At 50.2% G+C, this 22,540-nt stretch overlaps 1 protein-coding gene across 14 annotated transcripts in view; it reads right to left on the bottom strand.

Annotated features, from left to right (window-relative positions):
• Positions 1–19,572, bottom strand: part of RBFOX3 (RNA binding fox-1 homolog 3) — a 346,512-nt gene extending 326,940 nt beyond the window's left edge. For 5 of the 14 annotated variants that reach the window (XM_039500503.1, XM_039500512.1, XM_039500502.1 and 2 more), the window contains exon 1: positions 18,777–19,093. Coding sequence is in view for 7 of the 14 variants with exons in the window: in XM_039500494.1 (XP_039356428.1) it covers positions 19,469–19,559 (91 nt within the window). In the remaining 7 variants the exon portion in view is untranslated. Of the gene's footprint in view, positions 1–17,819; positions 17,839–18,776; positions 19,095–19,468 lie in introns of those variants that run through there. The other 9 variants (XM_039500494.1, XM_039500496.1, XM_039500495.1 and 6 more) reach the window with 6 other exon arrangements.
• Positions 19,573–22,540: the final 2,968 nt, after the last annotated feature.

Here is a 22,540-nt window from a genome sequence, read left to right as displayed (position 1 = left end):
AGACAGTCCAGTCAAGGGCAATCGCTCCTTGACCTGGCAGCCGTGGCAAGAAACCAGGGCAGGTCCAGCTTCACGCACACAGCAAAGCAGGAGGATTTGGCTTCTTCATTCACATTTTGCACCAGCTCGTGAGACTAGCGATTTACCTTTCCCTGACAGTAAGTGGAAGCACAACCAACACCACCACAATATAAATATGGCCTCTCACAAACTATTTCCCCTTCCTCTCGCCCGCCCCCAAGAATAGGGAATCCGATACCTTACGCTCCACCATTCATCTCTATTGAACTACACAATGTCAAACCCCTCCTGCTGCCCCCAGGGGAAGGCCTCCCATCATCCATTTATTCCAAAGCAAAAGGCTCCCAGGGCAGCCCAGAGGGACAGTTGATGGAGCAGACCCATCCCTAGCCCTGGGCCAGCACCTCTCTCGTGGGGTGAAAAGCTGCTCGTGTTCCCCTTTGGGCAGAAACGGGCAGGAAGTCGCCACAGCCAAATGTCTCTACACATAATAAAACAGGGGGCAAGAGACGGGCAGGATGCCCCCAAAAACCCAGCTACCTGAGCTGCCACCCAAGTCAGTCTCCAGCTCATTCGAAACAAGATCCCAGAGTTCATCTGACTCCCTGCCCAAGGATTAGAGCTGAAGGCAATACCATCTTCCAGCTCCTGGGGTGAATCAAGAACAAAGTCTAAAGTGTTCCTTACGCTCCTCCCCGCCCCCACCCCCACCACCCCGTCTTTCTAGAAGTGAAGTGGCGGCTCAGGAGAGGGACAGAGCATGCAGATTTCAGAGCCTAGAATAAGGATGCTGCCTCCTTTACCAAGCAATTTGTAGGTGGATAACAAACAACACTTTCCAAGGCCATTGCAGAAGACAGCCCTTGCTCTATAACAAGTCAAGGACATCCACAGATTTATGACTCTCAGGAGCACCCCATACGCCCCAAAGTAAAATGGTCTTTCTGAGCAGCCTTCACCTTCTAACTACCATGCCATAAAGGCTTCAATACTGTGTAGGGAGAATTCTCTCTCACTGGGTCAGGTTCTCTTGCTGCAGCAGCTGCAGACCCTTTTGCTTGTCACTGCATCAACTCCAAGTCACTACTTCCTCATGGGCTACCATAGGGCCACCAGCACTGAAGAGACACTCTTCTGCCCATGGAACGCAAGGAAACCGCGCCAAAGGGATCGCCTGTCTCTGGGACAGGCTCATGGACCCCTAGCTCAGTGCCTCCCAAACTCTCCGTGCAATTGTTCAAGTTTTGGTTATTCAGCCCTGGCTGCAGCAGGCAGCGTCCACCACCTCCCATTCCAATGGAGCTCGGGCACCTCCAGTCCCTGCAGGCCAATGGGAGAGCGCTTTCAGCTCACGCTCTGTCTCTAGCTACAGCACTCGAGCGAGCAGGAGGCAGCAGCAGTGAACGGGATCCCCGCTACACACACACACCATAGAGCTCACCCTTATAGCAGGAAAAGGGAGTCTAAGATACTAGCTACAAAAGCTTCAGATGTGTCCCAGCGATGGAGAACCTCTCTCCCAAACGACAGCACTAAACAGAACCTGCTGCGTCGTGCAATTAGCCCCAGCACAACTGACTCTGCCTTCCAACCGCTTCTCCAGCATACAGGAAGGAAAAGAGGTGTGTTTCGGAATGGTCCAGTCCCTGACACAGCAAGACTTTCCAACTGAAGTTCCATCCCTCAAGGTGCAGCTGATCCAATCAGCCTTGATGTTCAGCTCGCTGCCCATGTGAACAGCCACCCCATCTGAGCAGCAGTGACTCACAGCCTGGACCAGAATCCTTGCCGCTTCGGTGCCGGGACTCAGACTCCAGCGTCCCCAATATGCGCGTTGGTAGGTATACACCACATATAAACACACTCATATACACACGACACATACTGTGTGTACAGCGCTATAAATACCTAAATATACAAGACCAGGAGTGACAGTAAGGGCTATAGTAAAGTTTCATTTTCTAGATTATATAGAGATAGACACACACACCCCTAATTCTCAACTGCCTGGTACACAGATTTTCAAAGAGGCCCAGAAAGACTGCTTTGATGTCTCACACACGTTAACAAGATCCAACAAACAATTCCTACTCCCCCTGCATGCCCCCCTCACTTGCCCCTTCAGCCTCTCCTTGGGCACCATCACGACGACTTGTTTCTTACCAAAACCGGTAACAACACTTGGGGAAAGTGCTGTGAAGTTTTGGTCTGACTCCAGAACCAAATGTCCCTGAAATGATTGGAGCTGGCGTTGACTCACGGCACCGTGACTATAAAGCTCTGCCTTCCAAAGCCGACTGGATTCAGGACCAGATCGGTTCTAGTTCCAAAACTTAAAGAATTTGCTACATGGAGATAATTTCTGGCCAAACGTAGGCCGTCCAAGTGAACACCGAACAAGAGCCCTTGGGTGTAACTGGCGCTCAGCCTCCTGGATCATTTGCAGGCCAGAGAAGAGTTCACATTTGTTTCATTTCTGTCTCAGTCTCATCACCTGCTGGCAGGGGAGTACCAGCTCCCCGTGATCCTACCCCTAGGCAGCAGCATTCATAAATCAGCTCCCTCTTCTGCTCATTTAAAATACCATCGTTTATACTGTGCCACAGGCGTGCACAGCCCGTTAGAGGCAGAGGAGCAGCCAAGCTCCCTGGGGCAAGAGCTTACTTTCAAAATGAGACTGATAACAAACCAGCGAGGAGTGGGGGGGGGGGGACACAGACTCCACTCAGTCCACATTCATCTGCCCCACTCTGGAGCTGGGAGCCGGAGCCCCCACCCCTGCCCAAGCAGGGACCAGAGCTGGAGAAGAGTGAGCAGGAGGAGCATTTCAGAGGCGGGAAAGGAGGCCACTTTACCTCCTCCCTGTTCAAACTCCTCCACCCCCCAACCCCCCGAGATCTTAGCTCAGGCAATTCCTCACTGGGCCAGAACCAGTCCTCTGGCTGGGCTTCTCAAAGAGTCGGGGGGGGAGCAGGGCATCTGAGGAGGGCACTGGAAAAGAGTCTCGAACTGGCACCACCCACGTATGCTGCAGCTGGCCAGCACTTCAGGAACTTGCCTATAAGAAAGCCGGACCCCACTCCCAGGGGAGTAACCCTGGAGAGAATAAGCCTGTGGCATCATCTCTAGAGGATGCGTCACAGCGGAGGGAAAAGCAGGACAGACAAAACCATGAACCCAGCCTTCAACCTCTGCTGCATACACTCCTACTTCCCACTCCCTGCGTCCCCGCTTCGCCCGCCCCCACCAGAACGCGCAAACCAAGGGCTTACAACACCAACTTGCCTGGAAACTTCCCTGCTCTGCACCTTGAGCAAAGAGATTAAGGATCCCCAACACCTCCAGCATCTAATCACTACTCTCAGGGCCACAAGGAGCCAGATAATTAACACTGGGTTCCTTGACATTCTGTCTCACAGGCCTGCATATTAAACAGCCTGGCTGCTGCTGTCATCGCTCATGCGGTGATAGAAGTGGGTGGGCGGCTGTGCAGATATGAGAAGACGAGGGTGGGGGGGTTCGCTTGAGAGACCGATGCAAAAAAAAATCTAGGGAAAATTAACATTGATACCCCAGTCTCAGCAAAGCAGCTGCACCCTCAACTCAACACCTTTGGGGGCGGACAGGTGCACCTCCAGCGTATGCTAGCTGCTTAGCTCCCTCTCTCTAGCCTCCTTCCACCTTTTAGAAACTAAACTACTTTTGTGCTGCAAAGGTTTAACACATGCATGTGCATGTGTTTTTACTCCAGTCTTTACATGGAGATCTTTGCCAAGAATTTACAATTCCCCTGTGGCCTCAATCTTGCAAAGATTGCTTTTTTACCACTGTTGGCCTTTAATTCTAATAAGCCTCCTCTTTATTACAGAACCAGGTCACATTGCCTTGACACCGCAAGAAAATATTTCACCAAGAGGGAAAAGGGATAAAAAATAAAGAAAGTGGGATAAAGAGGAAAGAAATAAAAGCAAGTATTTTGCTTAATTTGGGGAATTTTTTAAAATAGTGAAAGAAGGAAACGGCCAAGCAGTGTGGCTGGGAGGGGGAGAGATGTTTGCCCAGGGCTTCAATTACACACCCAAATTCTTAGAAATATTTCGAGTTACGTTCTCCCCCCACACACACCTTTGCGGCTTAAAAGTGACCGGAGAAGCAGGAGAGGGAGCGTGACAAAACTTTGATAGACATAATGAGGACAAAGTTCAGCTCTGTCCTGGACAGATGGCTGTTATTACTAGTCCAGTGCACTCCTCATTACCTGAGCTAATTCACCGGCCGGTGCAGCAGGGAAGGGAAGCAGCACAGGGGAAGCACCAGCTCGAAGCACCGGCAAGGCCAGATTTCCAAAGCCCACACAATTAATTGGGACTTTCGGGGGGGTCGGGAGGGGAGATTTACAATTTTTTTTTCTATTAGGGAGTGAAATCATCCAATCCCCACCATTTTTTGTTTTTAAAGTCCCCCCTCTCCCCCAACACACACACACACTCTCACTCTTGGTCAGACAAAGGGGATTTGCTGCCCTGAAATTGCACTGCAACATTTTTTGCCTGGCTCGGGACAAGTTATCACAAAAATCTCTTGTATTGGACAGGAGCTGGTGACTGTTCCTCCTCTGCTTTCCTTTCCTTCTCCAAAGGAGCCATCCACTGCTGTCCTACATCACAGCCATCACCATGGAAACACTGATATACCATAACCCATCTCCCTGCGTCTCCTTAACTAGGTTTTTATTCTACTCTGCCTCTTCTGCCATGGAGGGGAGGAGGAGGGGATGGGACGTTTGGGAACCACTCTTCTTTTTAGGCATCAGGGTCTAGTGGTCAGAACACAGGTCTCTATACTCAGTTCTGACACCAACTTGCTGTGACCTCCCTGTTTCTCTACTTGTAAAATGGGGATAATATGACAGAAGTTTGTGAAGCAGACAGAGACCCTGGGCTTTGGGAGCAATGTTATGGAAGACATTACCGCACACACTGCACTGTTTCAGGAGGGCAGCCACTCTCTCTACAGTAGCCAGTGAGTACCAGGAACATGGCCACACATGCGAGAAGTATGAACTCCACACTGATTTGAGCCCATGTGTTAGCGAGCAGATGCATGAAGCGTGAGCTTTGCCAAGTGAAAGTCTTGAAGGAATTTGAAGTCTTTAAATCATGATTTGAGGACATCAGTAACTCAGCCAGAGATTGGGGTCAATTACAGGAGTGGGTGGGTGAGGTTCTGTGGCCTGCAATGTGCCAAGGTTAGACTAAATGATCATGATGGTGCCTTCTGACCTTAAGGTCCAGGAGTCTAATTTACACGGGACTGAATGCTCTGCAGATGGCTACACATATGGAAACCGTTAAACCAACTCCTGGGAAGAGCAAGCATCCGCTCAAGTCCTCACTGGACTCAGCTGCGCTGCTCTAAGGACTCGATTTTCAGAAGTGCTCGGAACCCGGCAGCCCCCCCTTTTTAAAAATCAGACCCAAAGGCATTGGGTCTCCTGCAGCAGGTTATCGGAAGCAGCCAGGACCGTTTCCTCCTCCATATCCTCCTTGCACCAGCACAGGACCAGAGCAATGCCTGGTGTAGAACAGCAGCTCCCCGCTTTCTTTCCCGTTTTAGAAGCAGGCTGCTCCTCTGGTTTCTCTCTGTTCTTCAGAGCACAACAAAGTACGTTCCCTGCTGGGGTCAGAAAGGCAGATAGGAAAGGGTCTTTTCACACACAAGAGGCTATCCCAGTGTGAGCCAATAAATAAGGACTGGTGCCCACAGCCACAGCTAGGAAGTAAGTAGCTTTGTAAGTACTTTGTACCACTAATGCTGCACCACTGTAGAGACAACACAGGAGCCAAGGCCATTGCAGCAGAGAGCTACCCAACTTATGCCAGAGTGAAATTCTACAATGGCATCCAAGGAGCTTTGCAACATGCAGCAATAGTAGCATCTAAGCAGGCCACATGGATGAAAACAGCATAAACAACATGCCGCAAAAGCTACCTTGCATTCTGGAGGCTGATGCAAATACATTCATGCGCATGAGTTACAAACCAACAGCAGTGGTCATACAGGCCCTCACAGAGCAGGCTCATCTGCCCAGCCCTTAGAACCACTCCACTGAGCCCCAACACTCCAGAGGGCCCAGGGAAAGCAAGAAGCCATTTCCATAACACCAGCTCCCCAGCAGGAAGCCCCAGCTATTGGGAAAAACCAGAACTCAAGCTTCCTACGAAGTAGGTGCTCTCGGTATGGGAATGGGACTCCACAAACGAAACTCTGTTACGGCAGCGTGTTTCTCTACGACTTACAGCTAAACAAATGTAACAGCTAGCCCCTTCCCCTGCTCCCCATGACCATAAAGCAATCGGGCAGCTAGGTCACTGGCTGGGGCGCTCTGCTCCTGCAGAGAACGGCACCCAATGGGTGCCAGTTTCTCCCACTGGAGCTGTACAATACTGGACCTGCTCAGCTCCAGGCAGAGAGTGTCCCCACCCAGTTCTCAAGTGTGCCACCTAAGGCCCATCCTCTGAGCAGCTCCGCAATGAATGCCCTGGATTACTTAGTGCCCATGTGGCAGGCTATTGGGACAGGAATCCCCATCCATTTGCTAAGCAGCCTCTCCCCTCACTGTCTCCCAAAAACAGGACTAGGCTTGGAGATGGGGCAGGAGGAGGGCGACGGAGGGAGGAGGTGAGGAGCTGACAGGTAGAACAGGAGCTGGAGTGCAAGGCCTTGCAGGCCACAATACGGAGCTTCACCCTGATGCTGAAGGTGAAACGTCGGCCAATGGATTTGGTGAGAGGACTAGACAGTCATAGCAGTGGGTGAGAGAGTCAAGTCTCACGGACACGCTTCAGACAGAACGAAGAGGGGAGGGCAAGCGTCTCCAAAGCCCAAGCAGGAGGTTTCAGTAGTCGAGGCAGGAGGTGATGGCGGTCCGGACAAGGATTTGGTGGCTGGCCTGGCCATTAACATGAAGCAAGGAAACCAGCATGCCATTCACTACACAAGTGGGTAAGCAGCAGCATTAGAAAAGTGCCAGCTGAGCGTGGTGCATCAATTTTGCATTGAATTTACAAAGACAACAAGGCAGTATAATAGCTCTGCTGGGAGAAGAGGAGAGAGGAAATTTCTCTCTCCTCCACCCCTCCCCCCCTTCGTTCGTCAGGACCTGAACGCTGCATTTTAAGTTCTCTCTATAAATAATTATTTTAGAGTGGGAGAGAAATTCTGCCATCCCCAATCTCTCAAAACACAACGTTAGACTATCCCATTCCATGATCTTTTAAAAAAAAAAAAAAGCTCTCTGAACTGCAGCTTTCCTCCACACAAGAGCACAAACAGGATTTACGACTGAGTTAGACCAGGGAAGCTCCAAATGGAGATGTTTTAATTCTTAATGCTAACAGCTGCACTTAAGGCAAGACAGGCATGGATGCCATGCCTGGGAGTAACCATGGCAACTTCACGGAAGTTAAATAAAAACTTCTTTTTTTAAAAAAAGATAACGAGGTCCCTGAATCACGCTTTATCAGCCACGCTGCTCCACAGATAGAGAGACAGCTAGCTCAGAACCCCTAATTACCTTTGCAATACACTGTATATAGGCAGATTAAATATAGTTAGACCCCTCTTTAGACACGGCCATACGCATATTCTAGAAAATGCGTTCCACACACAGCCAGACAGAGACACACAGAGTTAGTTCAGGCAAGCCCTCGAATGTAATGACTCCACACTAAGAGTAGATCTACAAAGGGGGTTTAGAACCTTGTGCATTTGGAGGCCAAGATCCATTGCTCTTAATGGCATGTGTCCACCATCCATATGGGCATCCACAGATACACAGAGCACTGCAATTCTGCTGCCTGTAGGCCAAACCATAGCTATGACATTACAACTGTGACACCACAGCTGTGCAAGGTCATCTTTTTAAAGAGCAGAAAACCCTGGAAAATGTAAATGTCTCAGCCAATAAGACGGCAATTAATTAAATGACCACCGTGAGCTGATTGGGGAAGTTATCTTAATGTCACACCACTATCACTCAACAAGCAATTCCACCACTGTCCTGAAATCAAACCATACGTTGTTAAAGCCACCCAGGCTTTTTTCCTTCAGAGATCAAGTTCTCAAACAAACTAATAACTGGTAGGAGAGCAAAGACATTCCCAGTCTGTTAATGGGGAGGACACTTGCTCTCCTTTGAAAAGCACTTTGAAATCTTGACTGAACAGCATTCTAGGAGCTGAGCAGCAGCATCATTTGAAATCAGAATTGTATAAAGTTCAATTAAAATGTGCAATGTGGATCAATTATAAAAACAAAGCCACAGGAAGTCTATAAATAAACCTGCACATATTTCAGGCACTGACAGCATCACCAATCCCTTTGTTCCCTCCCGGTAGGCAGTTACCTGTATATCACTGCACAGGTACACATGCACAATCAGAACTGATGGCCCAGGCTCATTCCTGGAGGATGCTGTATAAACACAAGACACTGATGTTTCAACAAAATTCTTCTGTGCTTCCCACTCACCCTCCCACCTACTTTTCTGTACAGTTCCAATCCTGGGAGGAGTGAGATGGGAAGGGCCCCAAAATAAATTAGTTGAGTGCATTAGAATTTCTGTAAATTAAACATGCATGAATTTCAAACAGAGCATGATCTGTGCCTTTAAAGCAGCCCTGCTCAGACCTTTAAGTGAAGGTGACTGATTTATTCTGACTATTGCTGCCTCTTAGAGACATTGCTCTCTTCCAACCGTGCAGCACTTTAATTGTCCATCAGTGGAGCAGGAAAGAGTTGTAAATCTTTGTTCCATGTTCCTTGGAGCTAAACACCGCTTGACCTCCACTTGCCAATCCCATTCACCTGCGCCCATGCTTGACCAGGGGAGGGAAGGCCCCTGGCAGATAGATCACTAGTCTCTCTCAACCCCTGGGTCATTGCAGAGAAATGCTGCACAGACAAGATTTATCAGTGCAGCTGGGAAAAGGGGTGGCCGAGATCCGCAGTGTTGTAGGAGCTACTGCACAAGGCTGCACTCTCCGAGCTATCACAACTTCCCTCACAGTCCGTCCCCTCTGTATCAGGGAAATTCTAATGGGGAGAAGAAGCCTGGTGGAATTTTCTACACACACAGCTCACACAATAACCCGACTACCTAGGCCTTGTCTGCACTGGGGATCTGTCAAGCAGCAGTGCAGCCCCCTAGCGCAGAGAGGAAAAGGCACTGTTTGCACTGATGGAGTTAACTCTCGTTTCAAACAGATCAGGCCCAGAGCAGCACAGCCTGTCTTGGCAGGGCTACCCCAGGGGCTGGCCACAAGTGCTCTATCAGCTCGGTTGTGCAGGGCTGGCGGTCGCCTATGGCGCCAGGATTCGGGGGGCGGCATTTTGTGCGCTCCCCACGGAGCGCACGGGAGCTTCTGGTTCCGCTCCCGTCGCACCACCGAAGGACCTTCTGCCGACGTGCCGCGGAAAACAGCGGCAGGCAATTGAGCAGCTCAGTGACTGCCACTGTCACCTGCAGCATTTCGGCGGACGGTCCTTCTTCGGCGGTGCGATGGGAGTGGAACCAGAAGCTCCCGTGCACCCCGTGGGGAGCGCATAAAATGCCGCCCCCCGAATTCTGCCTAGGGCGCCAAAAACCCTGGCGCCGCTCCTGCTGTTGTGTGACTAATGAACCCTTGCTACAGAGACTGGACTTCGGATGTTGCATGACTGATCTGAGACAGGGAACTGGGAAGCCAAGACAATAGTTATCTAAGGTTGTGGTATAGCACCTACCACCAAAACATCTAGAACCCTGCCCATTAGGCACAGCTCCAGGCAGCCACTCGTCCACTCTCAAACACAGGGGCGCTGCTGCACCCCCGAGCTTGAAGTGGTTCCATCATATACAGGGTCTACAGTTTGGGTTAATGGCACTCAGCCCCCCCCACCCCACTGTATACACATTGTTCCAGCACCCCACTCTCAAACATGTTTTTTGCAATAAGTGTTTTCTGCAATGTGTCGATGTCACCACATGTTATTACTTCAGATCATAAAAAGCCCTTTTTCTTAAAACGAGGGTGTGCCGATAATTACTACTTGGCACCAGTTTGGATTGGACCCAGCCGAGTCCAGTCTTGGCAAGTTTCAGCAAAAGCAAAGGGAGCGTATTTAAAGTTAGCCAGCCTTTCCATGCGATTCAACCTGTGTAACGTCAGTCTGGTCTCCAGCGCCAGTCCTGCAAGGAACTCCACCCAGACAGACCCCCGCGTTCTTGCAGGGCCCCCCGGGCAGAGCTAATTACAGGATCAGGACATAGGCACCATACACGAACGTATCATCATGGTATCTCAGTCGTCGTCGTCCTCCTCCTCCCCCGCGGGAGCATCAGGGTCTGAATACCACTACCAGTGTGGGTTTTATAAGCATACGCGAGATGGATTCTCGTGCATGATCTTCAACAGAAACCAAACAAGCTGCTGCTGAGTGCTGAAAGCGTTCTAGCACAACTGGATGGATGCATGCCCTGCAGCAGTCATGGATCTCCTACCAGTAAGCTCATGGAAACAATAGTGGCTTCTGTTTCCAAGCAGCGGAGCTGTTGCACCCAAGTGGCAAATAGCAATTAAGGAAAAAATCCAAAGAGAAAATAAAAAGAAGCACACCTTGCTCAAGAACGTCCCTGCTCACCTTTGTGTTGAAGGGGCTGGCAAGCCAGCAAAGCTATTCCTTTCCTCCTGTCAGCTTGGTTTTCAGATTGGTTGCGGCTAGCAGGCTGCTAGCAGTTCCCCTGAGCAGGCAGTGGTGGTGGTGTTACGTAACATGGTGTTTCGTGGACCTAGCAGAATAGCCTGCAAAGGGGCTTTATACCACAGCCCACATCAGCCAAAGGAACCCAGCTGAAAGGCAGCTCTTGCCAACAGGGTCTCAGCATCCACATGAGTATTTGGGGACAGGAGTCATGACTGAAGAGGAGTTTTTAAACCTACATCTTTCAACTTATTTGCTAATTCTTCCTCCTGACACCACACAGGTGGTTCCGCATTGAGGGGAGGGGTAGAAGGTTTGCAACAAGGCAAAGACGGCCAATAGCCAGGGGCGGCTCTAGGATCTGCGCCGCCCCAAGCAGGGCGGCACGCTGCGGGGGGCGCTCTGGCGGTCGCCGGTCCCGTGGCTCCGGTGGACCTCCCGCAGGCATGCCTGTGGATGCTCCACCGAAGCTGCGGGACCAGCGGACCCTCCGCAGGCACGCCTGCGGGAGGTCCACTGGAGCCGCCTGCTGCCCTCCCGCGGCACGCCGCCCCAACCGCGCGCTTGGCGCGCTGGGGTCTGGAACCGGCCCTGCCAATAGCTACAGGAAAAAAATAGGAACTAGCAGACTCCTGGCTTTGAAGGCAACTCCCTCTTTTGGTTTTGGCTTTTTATGATGGATAAAGAATGGATGAAAGGGGGAGGGGGGCGCATCCCTCCCTTCTGATTGTTTGAGACATTAGAAATTCAGGTCCTGTCCTGCCTGGAAAACACTCTGCTGCCTAGAGAACTACTGAAATGGTGACATGACAGGAGTCTACAGAGTGAGAGCTGAGCGTGGAAAGATTTTTAGTCAGACAATTTAAAACTTTGTTTTTGTTAAACCAAATTTAACTCCAGTGACCAATAAACATCTCAGAGAAGGAAAATCTTTGTTACAGATTCAACGTCAGCCCCTTCAATTAGGGTGCAAGTGCCAAGAATACACATCCCCATAAAAAAAAATCATCCTGCAAAGTCAATGGACCCCACTTATGGCATTCCTGCTATTTCAAACGGTACGAAACAAAGGGAGGGGGGACCTGTAAAGGCTGGTAGCACTGGCCTGACACACGACACCCTGCTAGCAGGTGGAGATCATGCAGGAAAAGGCTCTGCTGACTCACTCAGGCAGGTGGCACATTACCCCACTCACAGATAAGGGAAGCAAGGACCTAGAGTGTGGGCTGAGCAGTCCCCAGGGTGAAGAACCTAGAGCCAGCCAAGCCACAAAAGGAGGTCTGAGCTGATTAATAGTCCCAAAACCCCAGGAAGGGGATGAGCTGGGTCACTGTGGACTGAGTGAGTGTGGGAGGGCATAACAGCTCAGACACTCTTAAAAGAAACAAAAAACCCACATACCCTTCATGTTCTTTTATCCATCTCAAAGAAGCTCGTGCCCATTTTAAAAAAATCCTCTGCAGGTCACCTTTAGCTGAGACACTGACTCACTCTGCACCCTTAGGGAAGTCCTTAAGTTGCTAGTTCTTGGTTACCTCAGCTGGAAAAAGTGGTTACCAACAAATCCAACCCACAAGACCTCACTGAGGCATGGACAAGACATCAGAGTGGGGCCGATGCTAATATCTGGGATAATTAAAGCATACAGAGAGGCGTGCTGTGTGCACTTTTACAAAACAGGCTTCCCAACAGCAGCTACACCACTTGAGTACATTAAAAAGAGTTGGGAACTGTAGCCAAATAGAGATTCTTGCAAAATGTTCTGTTTCCAGCTCATAACCAGATGTTCTTCCCTGAACTAGTGGAAAAACCAGACTCTTCCTGAAGATGAATAGACTTATTTGTGCCTGTCTCCTCTCCATACCCTGGAGTTTTCAAGGCTTCTTTCTGTGGGTCAGAAGGGGTGGAGGCGAGGACATAGACCACACCCATCTCCAGAAATGTTAGCAGGAAGGACAATGAGGCCTTGGCTGGAGTTTCTCTGGCTACAGGAAAGGTTGACCTCTATTGTTCTTCATACACACCCCACCTTTGTGATACTCAGATGAAAGGTGCAAAGTACAAAGTATCATCATTAACATAGTCCTCTCCCAAACACCTAACTTTACACTCGGATACTCACGATCCCTCGAAGCGCTACAGCCCAAGCTCCTTTTGCCCACACTGCGCATGTGTCTCACCGCACAACCACTTTATGCAACAGGTGGGCATCTCCTTTTGTGTGACAACTTCCAACCTTGCCCATCATTTTCTTACTTGCTTTCCATAGTTATCCAAAGAGAAATTATTTGCTGTAAACTCACCCCATGACATGCTAAATACAAAAAAAAAAAAAAACTAAAGAACTTCCTTCATGTTTTGTATTATCTCAAATAACCTTCAAAGGCATTTATCTGCCATCAGCTGACGCATCTGAAAAACTGTGATGGCAAACTAATTTAGCAAATGCATGCACTTAAAACTCTTTATTTATCTAATGAATGAGTAAATATGCCCCATACTGGATGAGGTACATCATAATAAATGTCTTAAATGAGGACACTTATCCGTGTTCCACCAGATGCAGCAATCCAGTCCTGATCCCAAAATCCTCTCTGTGCAGGAGGACCCTGACACCCACACGGAGTCCCACGGGTGGTGTGTCTGTGCAAATCCAATCAGGGGCTTAGTTCTCATGCCCCCATGCAAACACTAAGCTAGCAAACACCCTGGGCACCCACACCTAGGACACAATGGCAAACACATTAAACTGCTCCGTCCAGAAACTTCATCTAACGGGAAGACAGGAGACCTAGTCGACAGGATGAAGAAGAAAAGCTATTACGAGATATATTGGGGGGAGAAAGTATAAATAAAAGAGGTGGCCGTGATGACAGCCTGGAGAGGATGTTTCAGAGAAGCAGCAAACACTATGTTTGTTCTGCCTGAATATCCTACGAGCCTGTGACATAAATGTGATGCTTGGGGCTGAGGTATCATGGTGATGCTTGGTCTACACTAGCAACTTACGTCAGTATAATTACATTGCTCAGAGGCATGGAAAATCCACACTCCTGAGCGATGCAGTTATACCGACCTAACCACTGGTATAAATAGCGGGACGTCAACGGGACGGCTTCTCCCATTGACACAGCTACCGCCTCTCAGGGAAGTGGAGTATGTACGTTGACGGGAGAAGCCCTCCCATCGGTGCAGGTAGCATCTTCACTGCAGTCTTTTAAGTGTCGACGAGCCCTGAGAAGTGCATGCAAAAGAGAGAGAGTTTTTTAAAAGGAAAAGGGGGGGGGCGTGGAGAATTGTGCCTAGTCAAAGTGCTAAGATGCAAACAGGCAGCGTGTTTACAGAGCCGAGTGCCTTGTGAAGGAATAGGTCCAAGAGTGCGGACCTCATGGAAAAAGCTTTACCCTGCCCACCAGCCCTATTTCTAGAACTCATTCGCCAAACCCAGGACTCTGCCAGTTTCCTTCTTGTCTTTACAGTGGTGGGGCGGGGGGGACAGCCTTGCGGCAGACCTCTAGGAAAGGTAGTCCCCCTGACGGGACAGGAGACCTTTTGTTTCAGCAACAATTGCTATGCTCTAGTCCAGGGATCGGCAACCTTTCCGAAGTACTGTGCCTAGTCTTCATTTATTCACTCTAATTTAAGGTCTCCCGTGCCAGTAATACAGTTTAACGTTTTTAGAAGGTCTCTTTCTATAAGTCTATAATATGTAACTAAACTGCTGTTGTATGTAAAGTAAATCAGGTTTTTTAAATGTTTAAGAAGCTTCATTTAAAATTAAATTAAAATGCAGAGCCCCCCGGACCGGTAGCCAGGACCCAGGCAGTGTGAGTGCCACTGAAAATCAGCTCTCGTGCCGCTTTTGGCACGCGTGCCATAGGTTGCCTACCCCTGCTCTAGTCTAACCCCCGGGGCAGTGGGGGGGAGGGTTTCCCCACCAGCATGTGCCTATTATCTCTTCAAATCCCAACATTTTAGAAGGGAAGTTTTTGTCCCTTATCCTGCGGATCCCTAAATTAATACATACAAGACGCAGCTCTGAACCCCCCCAGTCCAGGATCACGGAAGTCTCGTCCTGCCACTAGCAGCCCGCTGCATGGAGCGTTGTTCTTCTGAATTAGTTACTATCAAACTTTATCCACCTGAAGACTCATGAAACCTGTTTCTGATGCTTTGAGACTAATGGCACTGCTGATACAGAGCTATATGTCCTGTTGGCCCACTGTGACCCCATCCCACAGCAACCATCTATCCCTAGCCCTGCAAGGACATGCTGGAACCCTGCAGCAAAGTCTTCCTGTTTCTACCAAGGCTTTCTGCTTTGTGCTGCTACTTCCCAATGAGGAGAGTTTATTTTAAACAAACTATGAATCATTTTAGGTGGGGAAAAAATCAGCTCTGTATTTTCTCTGAATCGTATAAAACCAAAGCCCTTCTGAAGCCCCTTGCTGCTGAGAATGGGCTCCCAGCAACCAGCAGAACCTTCTGGCCTGCCTGCCGGCCCCACACGCTTTGCAAACAACTCCTAACCCTACAAAAATCATTAACCTCGGGCATTTTCTGTATTTCTATTATACAGAACAATAGCCTCCATTTTTTGCTTTGTGTGGTTTAATCACGTCTCAACCATTTCATCCGAAAACCAGAAAGCTCTTTGGGGAAGGGACTGTCTTAATCTGTGTTTGTACAACACACAGTAGTGAGACCTCAGGACTGACTGGGACCTCTGGGCACAACTGTGATACAAATAATAATACACCTTCAATATGATGTAAAATAAATCGCAACCCCCGGGGCAGCTGAGGAAACGCCACCCCGAAAGTACAGAGAGCAGAGAAAAAGAACAGAGCGTTCCTTAAGTGTCGGAGCTTCCCAAAACATACAGCCACCTACAACTACCCGTCTCACCCCACTCCACCCCCACCGAGAGCCTTTTAGACACATTCCCCAGCCAGCGAGAGACCACAACCATACCAGTGATGGGGAGACAAAACCGAGCAGCAGGAAATCACTCCTGCCCAAGGCCAGGTTTTCCCAGAGGCAGAGAGTGAGTTCCAAACCTTTATGAAAAGCGACTCAGAATAGTCAATGTCAGTAATGTCATGCTTACTGGAGCGAGAAGCAGAGAAATCCCTGCCCCTGCCCCACACACACTAATGAAGTCTGCCTTGGGAAGAGCTGAAGAGGAGTTGTGCTTCGCTAGCAACCGCTGGATGCCCCAGCGTGGTGGGGGCTGGGGTGAGGGGCACTTCACCCCTTTCCCTTCCATCTGAACGGCTGCATTATCTTACGCACCCTCAGCTCCCAGCTGTTCCCTGGAGAAAATGCTGCCTCATGGTCTGGCAAGCATCTTTCACCATCAGCACAGAGCACCACGATGAACAGGAGGGGTTCTCTTATTTCTAATGCACTTCACCACTTACAGCACATTTCTTTACTTCAAATGCCTCTACATTAAAAGGTTTGGATGCAACACCATACAGACTCTATTTTGGTATTGTAAATATCTATAGAAATTGACCCACAGTCATACAAGTGGTTAAATAAGTGCACCATATTTTTACATCTGCGGCTATATAAAACAGGAGAATAAAAAGGCATCCTCTTTTTCCCAGAAACAATGTTTCAGATTAACGCTGCAGCATGCCAAGCCTCGCTTAGAATGAAATTCCTAGAGACAGAAGCATGCGGCCAGTAAAAAAGAAAAGCCAAAGAAGCTGCACAAGCTTGGATTTATTTGCACCCCCATGCAAACTGTAGAAACTGTAACAGCTTCTATTCCAAACCATATTCCTCTCCCTTACCAGCTTCACCCAGTTATCAGAGCTATGCAGGCAAGAACGAGGTAGGGGTTCTCAGGCACCCTCCCCACCCACTTTTTCTTCCTCTTTAATCAGACTGCACTTCAAGCAACCTTTTCTTTACAATTTACATTCACCTGGAGGGTTTGATTTTAATTAATGTAATATTCCTGTTAACAACAGTGCCTAATTAAGACATCCGTTAAGAATCCATAATGTAAACTTAATGAGGAGTTCTGCTGGAATTTTTTTGTGAACAAATAAATGCTGCAGATTTGAACTTAAAAAAAATTATTAATAGGTATAGTCAATTAATTAATTGACTGGGATTTATGAAAAAGCCTACCTAGTATCATCACTCCCTGCCCCTGGTAGAACTTCTCAACTGCAACTCCACTGCTTGAAGAAATAATTGGGAATAATCCTCAAGTGTGCTATAGATTTTTATGAGATTTGTGAAGTCGTCTACTCCTGGTCCCAACCCAAAGCTCCTCTCTCATGAGCTGCTAGACTACAGTTTATGGCAGGTTTAACCAGCATGCATTCTTCTGGTTCAGCTACCCAGGGCTTCTCCAACTAGGAGATTTTTAAACCATCTTCTTAAACCCATTCTCCTCCATCCCACCCACACAGAGATATTACATTTTACCAACCGGAAGACAGCAAACACTACATATCAAAGCTGGGAAGGAAAGAAGGAAAGAAAGAAAGAAATTCACACAATACAGTAATCTTCCACCACAGCTAGTATTTGGCTCTGCAGCTGGGCTTGCTAAAGTTATCACCTATTTCCCCTGAAGCTACTTTGCTCCAGACTGCCTTTGTAATGATTTCCAAGGGAAACACTCATTGTGTGCTTCCTGCAGAGGTGCAATAATGTGTGTGATAACAGTGGGGGTCTGGCGCCGGAGGCACAGCCCCCTTCTGAAGCAGTACAGCCTGGGATAGTATTGCAGGCCCACGGAGGGAGCTTTGCTCTGTATTGTTATTCTGCACAGCAACCCACCTTCTCCGTGAAGGCTGCAGAAGAAACAATAAAAAGGGCTTTGCACTGCACTCCCCCATTACAGCCTGTAACCTCCCAATGTCAACAACAAAAAAGGGGAAGGGAGGAGGGGATCCACTGAACACAGTAACTTCCATCCTACAAAAAGCTTCTTTAGTGACCCTTTAGGAACAGAAAGTTCAGCCACTCATCATCTTAGGAAGCAGAATCCCCTACATCCCACTGCAGCTACTCTGACCCAGTCCCACCTGAACTCCATTGGCCAGGGAGGGCCTGACAGTCTCCTGGAGCAGGATTTTTAACAGGTATTTCACCTGAATGCATTTCAGAAACTCGTGGGCAGGATACCACTGGCACCCTTCACTCCACATGCATCCCCAGCACTTTCAGAGCAGTACACACCTGGCTCCTCCCTCCCCACCCCAGCGATTGATAACTGCATGCCAGGCATCACCCCTGGGGAGAGACTTCACTCTCTCCACTGGCTCAAGGCATCCATCATTCACCTCTGGAGCGGGACAGGCCGATCCCTTCTTCTCCTGCCCCCCAACTAACAAGCAGGCAGGGCACCCACACACAGAGTTACAGTAGCAAGGCAGAGGAAGCAAGACTTGCTCCCTATATCCCACCTCAGCATCCTGGTTACACCCACCTATGCACACTATTATTAGGGGGAACAACATGGTGTGGGGAGTGCCTGAGTATCTCCGTGCCTCCCCACCCCCCGCAGTGTCTCCAGTGAACCATTTCCAGAGCCTGGCTTCACAGTCTGCTCCCACTCATCTGAGGGTGACTGGCATCCCCTCCCACCACCCCCAGCTGGCATCCCTCCCACCCTAATGTCTGGCATCCCCAAACCCTGCATCCACCAGCATCTCCTCCTACCCCCGTACCCTGCCCCCGGGGCATCTCTGCCAACCACCCCCATGTCTGGCACCCCCATACCCTGCCCCCATCCTGGCATCCCATCCTACCCCCAAACCCTGCCCCCCCAGCATCCCCTCCCACCCCAACCACCCACAGCTGGCGCCCCCAAACCCTGCCCCTCCCACTCCAACCACCCCCAGCTGGCGCCCCCAAACCCTGCCCCCAGCATCCCCTGCTCTCAGGCCCGCACCCCGCAGCACCAGCGGGTTGCCCGTTAGTCCCGCTGCTCCCCGCGGCGGCGCCCCCCGAGCCCCGGCCCGGCCGCGCGGGGTCACCACGTGCTCACGGGTCCCTGCGGCGGGGGCCGGTGCGCAGCGGAGCCCCGGGTCCCCGCGCGCCGAGCGGCATCTCCCGGGCAGCAGCGACCGGGGCGGGGCGGCCCGGCAGCACGGGGCGGCGGCGGCGGCGGGTCGGTGCCTGGCGAGGGGGGCGGCGGCTCCGCGCGGCTCTGCGCCCACCTCCGGCTCCGCTCGCTGCGCTGGGTCCCGGCGCACGCGGCTGCGCCCGAGCCGCCCGCCCCCAGCCGCCGGGGAGGGGAGCGGAGCCGAGCCGAGCGGAGGGGGCGGCGCAGGCCACACGTGCCGCTGCACCTGCTCCCGCCCCCGGGCCCCCCCGTTCCTCGCCCCCGCGAGCCTCGGACCGCGCCTGGGCAGAGGAGAGACTCCCCCCCCCGTGGGGCTCCCGGCTCCCGCCCAGGGGCCCCCCGCCGAGACCCACCCCGCGGGCCACGCGGTACCGCGGGTTCGTTCCCTGCAGGAGCCCCCGCCCGGCTCTGCGCTCCCGCGGCCCCCGGGGTGAGGGGCGGGGCAGGCGGCTCGGGCTCGGGCTCGGGCTCGGGCGCGCCGGGAGCGTCCTTCCCCTCAGTGCCCCGCCGGGGCGGGCAGCAGCCCACGCGCGGACTCCAGCGGGGAGCCAGCCGCGAAGCGCGGGAGTTCTCAGCGGCGGTTTCACGGCCGCTTGGAGCCCAGACCTTGGGCCTCCTTTCGCCCGGACATGGGCAGCTCTGTGAGCCACCCCTTCCCCTCCGGAGAAGGAAGCAAGAAAAGACCCTTTGCTGTCATGCTGGCTAAGATGTTCTCCTTGTAGTCCCGCCTGTAACCATCTGGCTCTTGTCTTCTTCTCAGATTGTAAACTGGGTGGGGCAGGGACTGGCGGGTTTGAACACACCTGGGGTAATGGGCCCCTGCCCAGGGCTCCTGGGCACGCTGGGAATATAAGAAAAGGACTTTCCCAAAGCAGGGCACCTATCTGAATGTTTCCGCCTTCTCCACCTATCCCATTTCATTCCTCACACTGCTCCAATATGAGATCGTGCTTTGCTGTTCTTGGACCGATTCCCTCAGAGGCCACTTCCCCATCCATAACCCCGGGAGAGAGTTACGCTTGTCGGAGCTGCTCTGCTAGTCCAGGTCCAGGTATAGGAACTAGAGGCTACGGTGTTCTCAAATGGATGTCCCTCAGCTATAGGACACCAGACCAGAATAAACCAGCTTGAGCCCAAAGACCATACAACAAAGGAGGCGACGCAATACCTCAGTTTTCTTGAGGAGATTCTACACCCAAACACAGTCCCAGCGCTGATTTTGAATTGAGAGCCAGATTTGTTCCTGATGTTTCTTCATTGAAGGTGATGGGGTTACATCTACCACACAGTGCTACCACACATACACACCTTATACATCCCCAATACACATTTTACACAATAAAAATGTATATTTAATGTGCATCCTGGAGTCAGTGCTGGCTGATAGCAACATTTCCCTCCCGAGTGAAGAGAGGGAGCAGAAGCATTGGTTCATTCTTGTGACACTTCTCACAAGTGCAGCTAAATGATGGAAGAGCTCAGCCAACATGAATTCTTGGTCTGTCCCAGGTGGCTTGTTCTCCCGCTGCTCCCTCGGCCTGAAGCTGCTTTAGGCAGCAGGTGTGGAGAATGGAGAAAGCTGGGAGCAGGGGGGGAAGGGTCTGAAAACAGCTCCACTTTTAGTAGCCTGGGGGGTGGGTCCCCACTGAAATCTATGCATGTGATTGCAAAATAATATCCACCCAGCAGATGAAACCTTACCACTCCGAAGGTGCATGTGCACTAGCTGAAGTGGAGAAGAAGCTAGCAGCTGCTGCAGGGAGATGGTGTGGGATTGCTAGGCAACCCCTTGCTTAAGTGTGGGCAAGAGGCCTGTGCTGAGCCGGTGCCATGGAACTGGAGCTTGTGTCCTACAGGACATGCACATCTGGGCTTCAGAGAAAGAGAAGTACAGATGCAGAGGAAATTTTTTAAAATATATTTATGTGGATTTAAAGGAGCACAACCAAGTGGAACTAGAAGTGGGAGAGAAGAAATTAGGATAGAGTGAGAGACAGTTGGATAAGGAGAAGTAGCTAGAAAAACATGAACTAACTAAAACATGCTTTATGCAACATTAAAATTGTGATACAGACCAGCAGTAATCTGGGAAAAACATTTGTTTTTCTTGGTTTGTATCACAGCCTGTATGTCACTTTAGAGGGTCCCCCTCCAATCCCAGGAAGGGTTTTAAAGGTGTTACATTGCTTAAAAAAACATAAAAGTGATATCCTTACTTGGGAAAGGAATTCCTCTTAGCAAGTGGAGGTGCAGAAATCAAAGGGTAATAAAATCAACAACCATGTCTCCAAAATCCAACAAGGGCCATTCCCCCTATGCAGATGCTGTAGTAAATCGCCTCATCTTCCCTAGCTGTGCATGTGTTCATCCATTTAGCTACTGGGAGTGGGAGCACTGCACATACAGGGAAGACGGTACTACTAACTTCCCCCACTGAGCAAGGCGCTCTGCACAGGCAGACCCCCTGCACCTCCAGAGCTCATGCCGGATCATGACCCAAGGTTGTGCATTAGACTGATCCTCATCTAGACCCTCGTGAACAGAGCTGCAGGATACGGTTTCTGGGACTATTTGTTCCTATTTTTAAATTAATTAATCCATCATATGCTGCTTGTTGATTTAGGACTGTGAACTGTACTTGGACAGCACCTTGCACATTGTGGGAGCTACTGGAATATAAAGGAATAATCAGCATAGAGATGTTTCCTCCTGGAGTTTATGCTGTGGCATGCCAGCCAGATATTCACTGTACGCAACACAGGACAGTGCCTATACAGCACAATCCAGTCCTGAATCTTTACCCTGGGAGGAGTGTACAGATGGGGAAACCAAGGCACAGAGAGGTGAAGTGACCTGCCAAAAGCTAAAAAGTGTCCACAGTTGGACTAGACCACCGGAGTTCCTGGCTTCTAGTCCTACATTCAAGGACCAACTCACCCCTCCCCTGTCTTAGCCTGATCTTTCAGGCAGAGAAAGTTTCCTCATCAGGAGGTGGCGTGACGAACGATACACAAAGAAAGGGTCCTTTTGGCTGAAAAGTGAATGTAGACCACCATTAGGAGCCAAATTCAGCTCTGACATAAGTCGATGCAACTTCCCCTTTGACTTCAGCCAGACCTGCACCCAGTCATATCAGCACTAGATGTCAGTTCTATCCATTTCATAAGTGTTTCCGACAGTGCAGGGCCTTATCTCTGTACCAGCACTAGAAGCATCTCACCAGCTCCAGCTTTCCCATAATAATATCCAAAGGAACACTCCCTGTGCCCTCACAGTCATCTGCCAACATGGACAATGTGGCATGACGTATCAGGGTCAAGGTTCCTTGGACGGGGTGGGAGAGATCCTAGACACATTCTGCTCTGAGTTTGTAGGAAACCACCAAACAAGCCATCCCTTGTCTTGATTAAGTCCAGCCTGTAAAGCACCGGGGAGGCAAAAGCAGAACCATGGTAATGTGCTTTGAAATAATGCTTTTTAAAGTATAATTTATGATGGATTACGTCGTTAAGTTATGCAACATAATGAGCAAATCTAAAATGTAATTGTCACTGCACATTAACAACAAAATCCTGAACCTCTATTATACTAACAAACTTATTAAATCAGTGAACATTGCATTGCATCAGTCAATTACTAGAACAATGCCGAGATCACTAGCACAATCTGATACCCATT

The sequence above is a fragment of the Mauremys reevesii genome, linkage group 15, assembly GCF_016161935.1.
Source record: "Mauremys reevesii isolate NIE-2019 linkage group 15, ASM1616193v1, whole genome shotgun sequence".
Taxonomy (NCBI): domain Eukaryota; kingdom Metazoa; phylum Chordata; order Testudines; family Geoemydidae; genus Mauremys; species Mauremys reevesii.
This window is presented reverse-complemented; position numbering and strand designations above follow the sequence as displayed.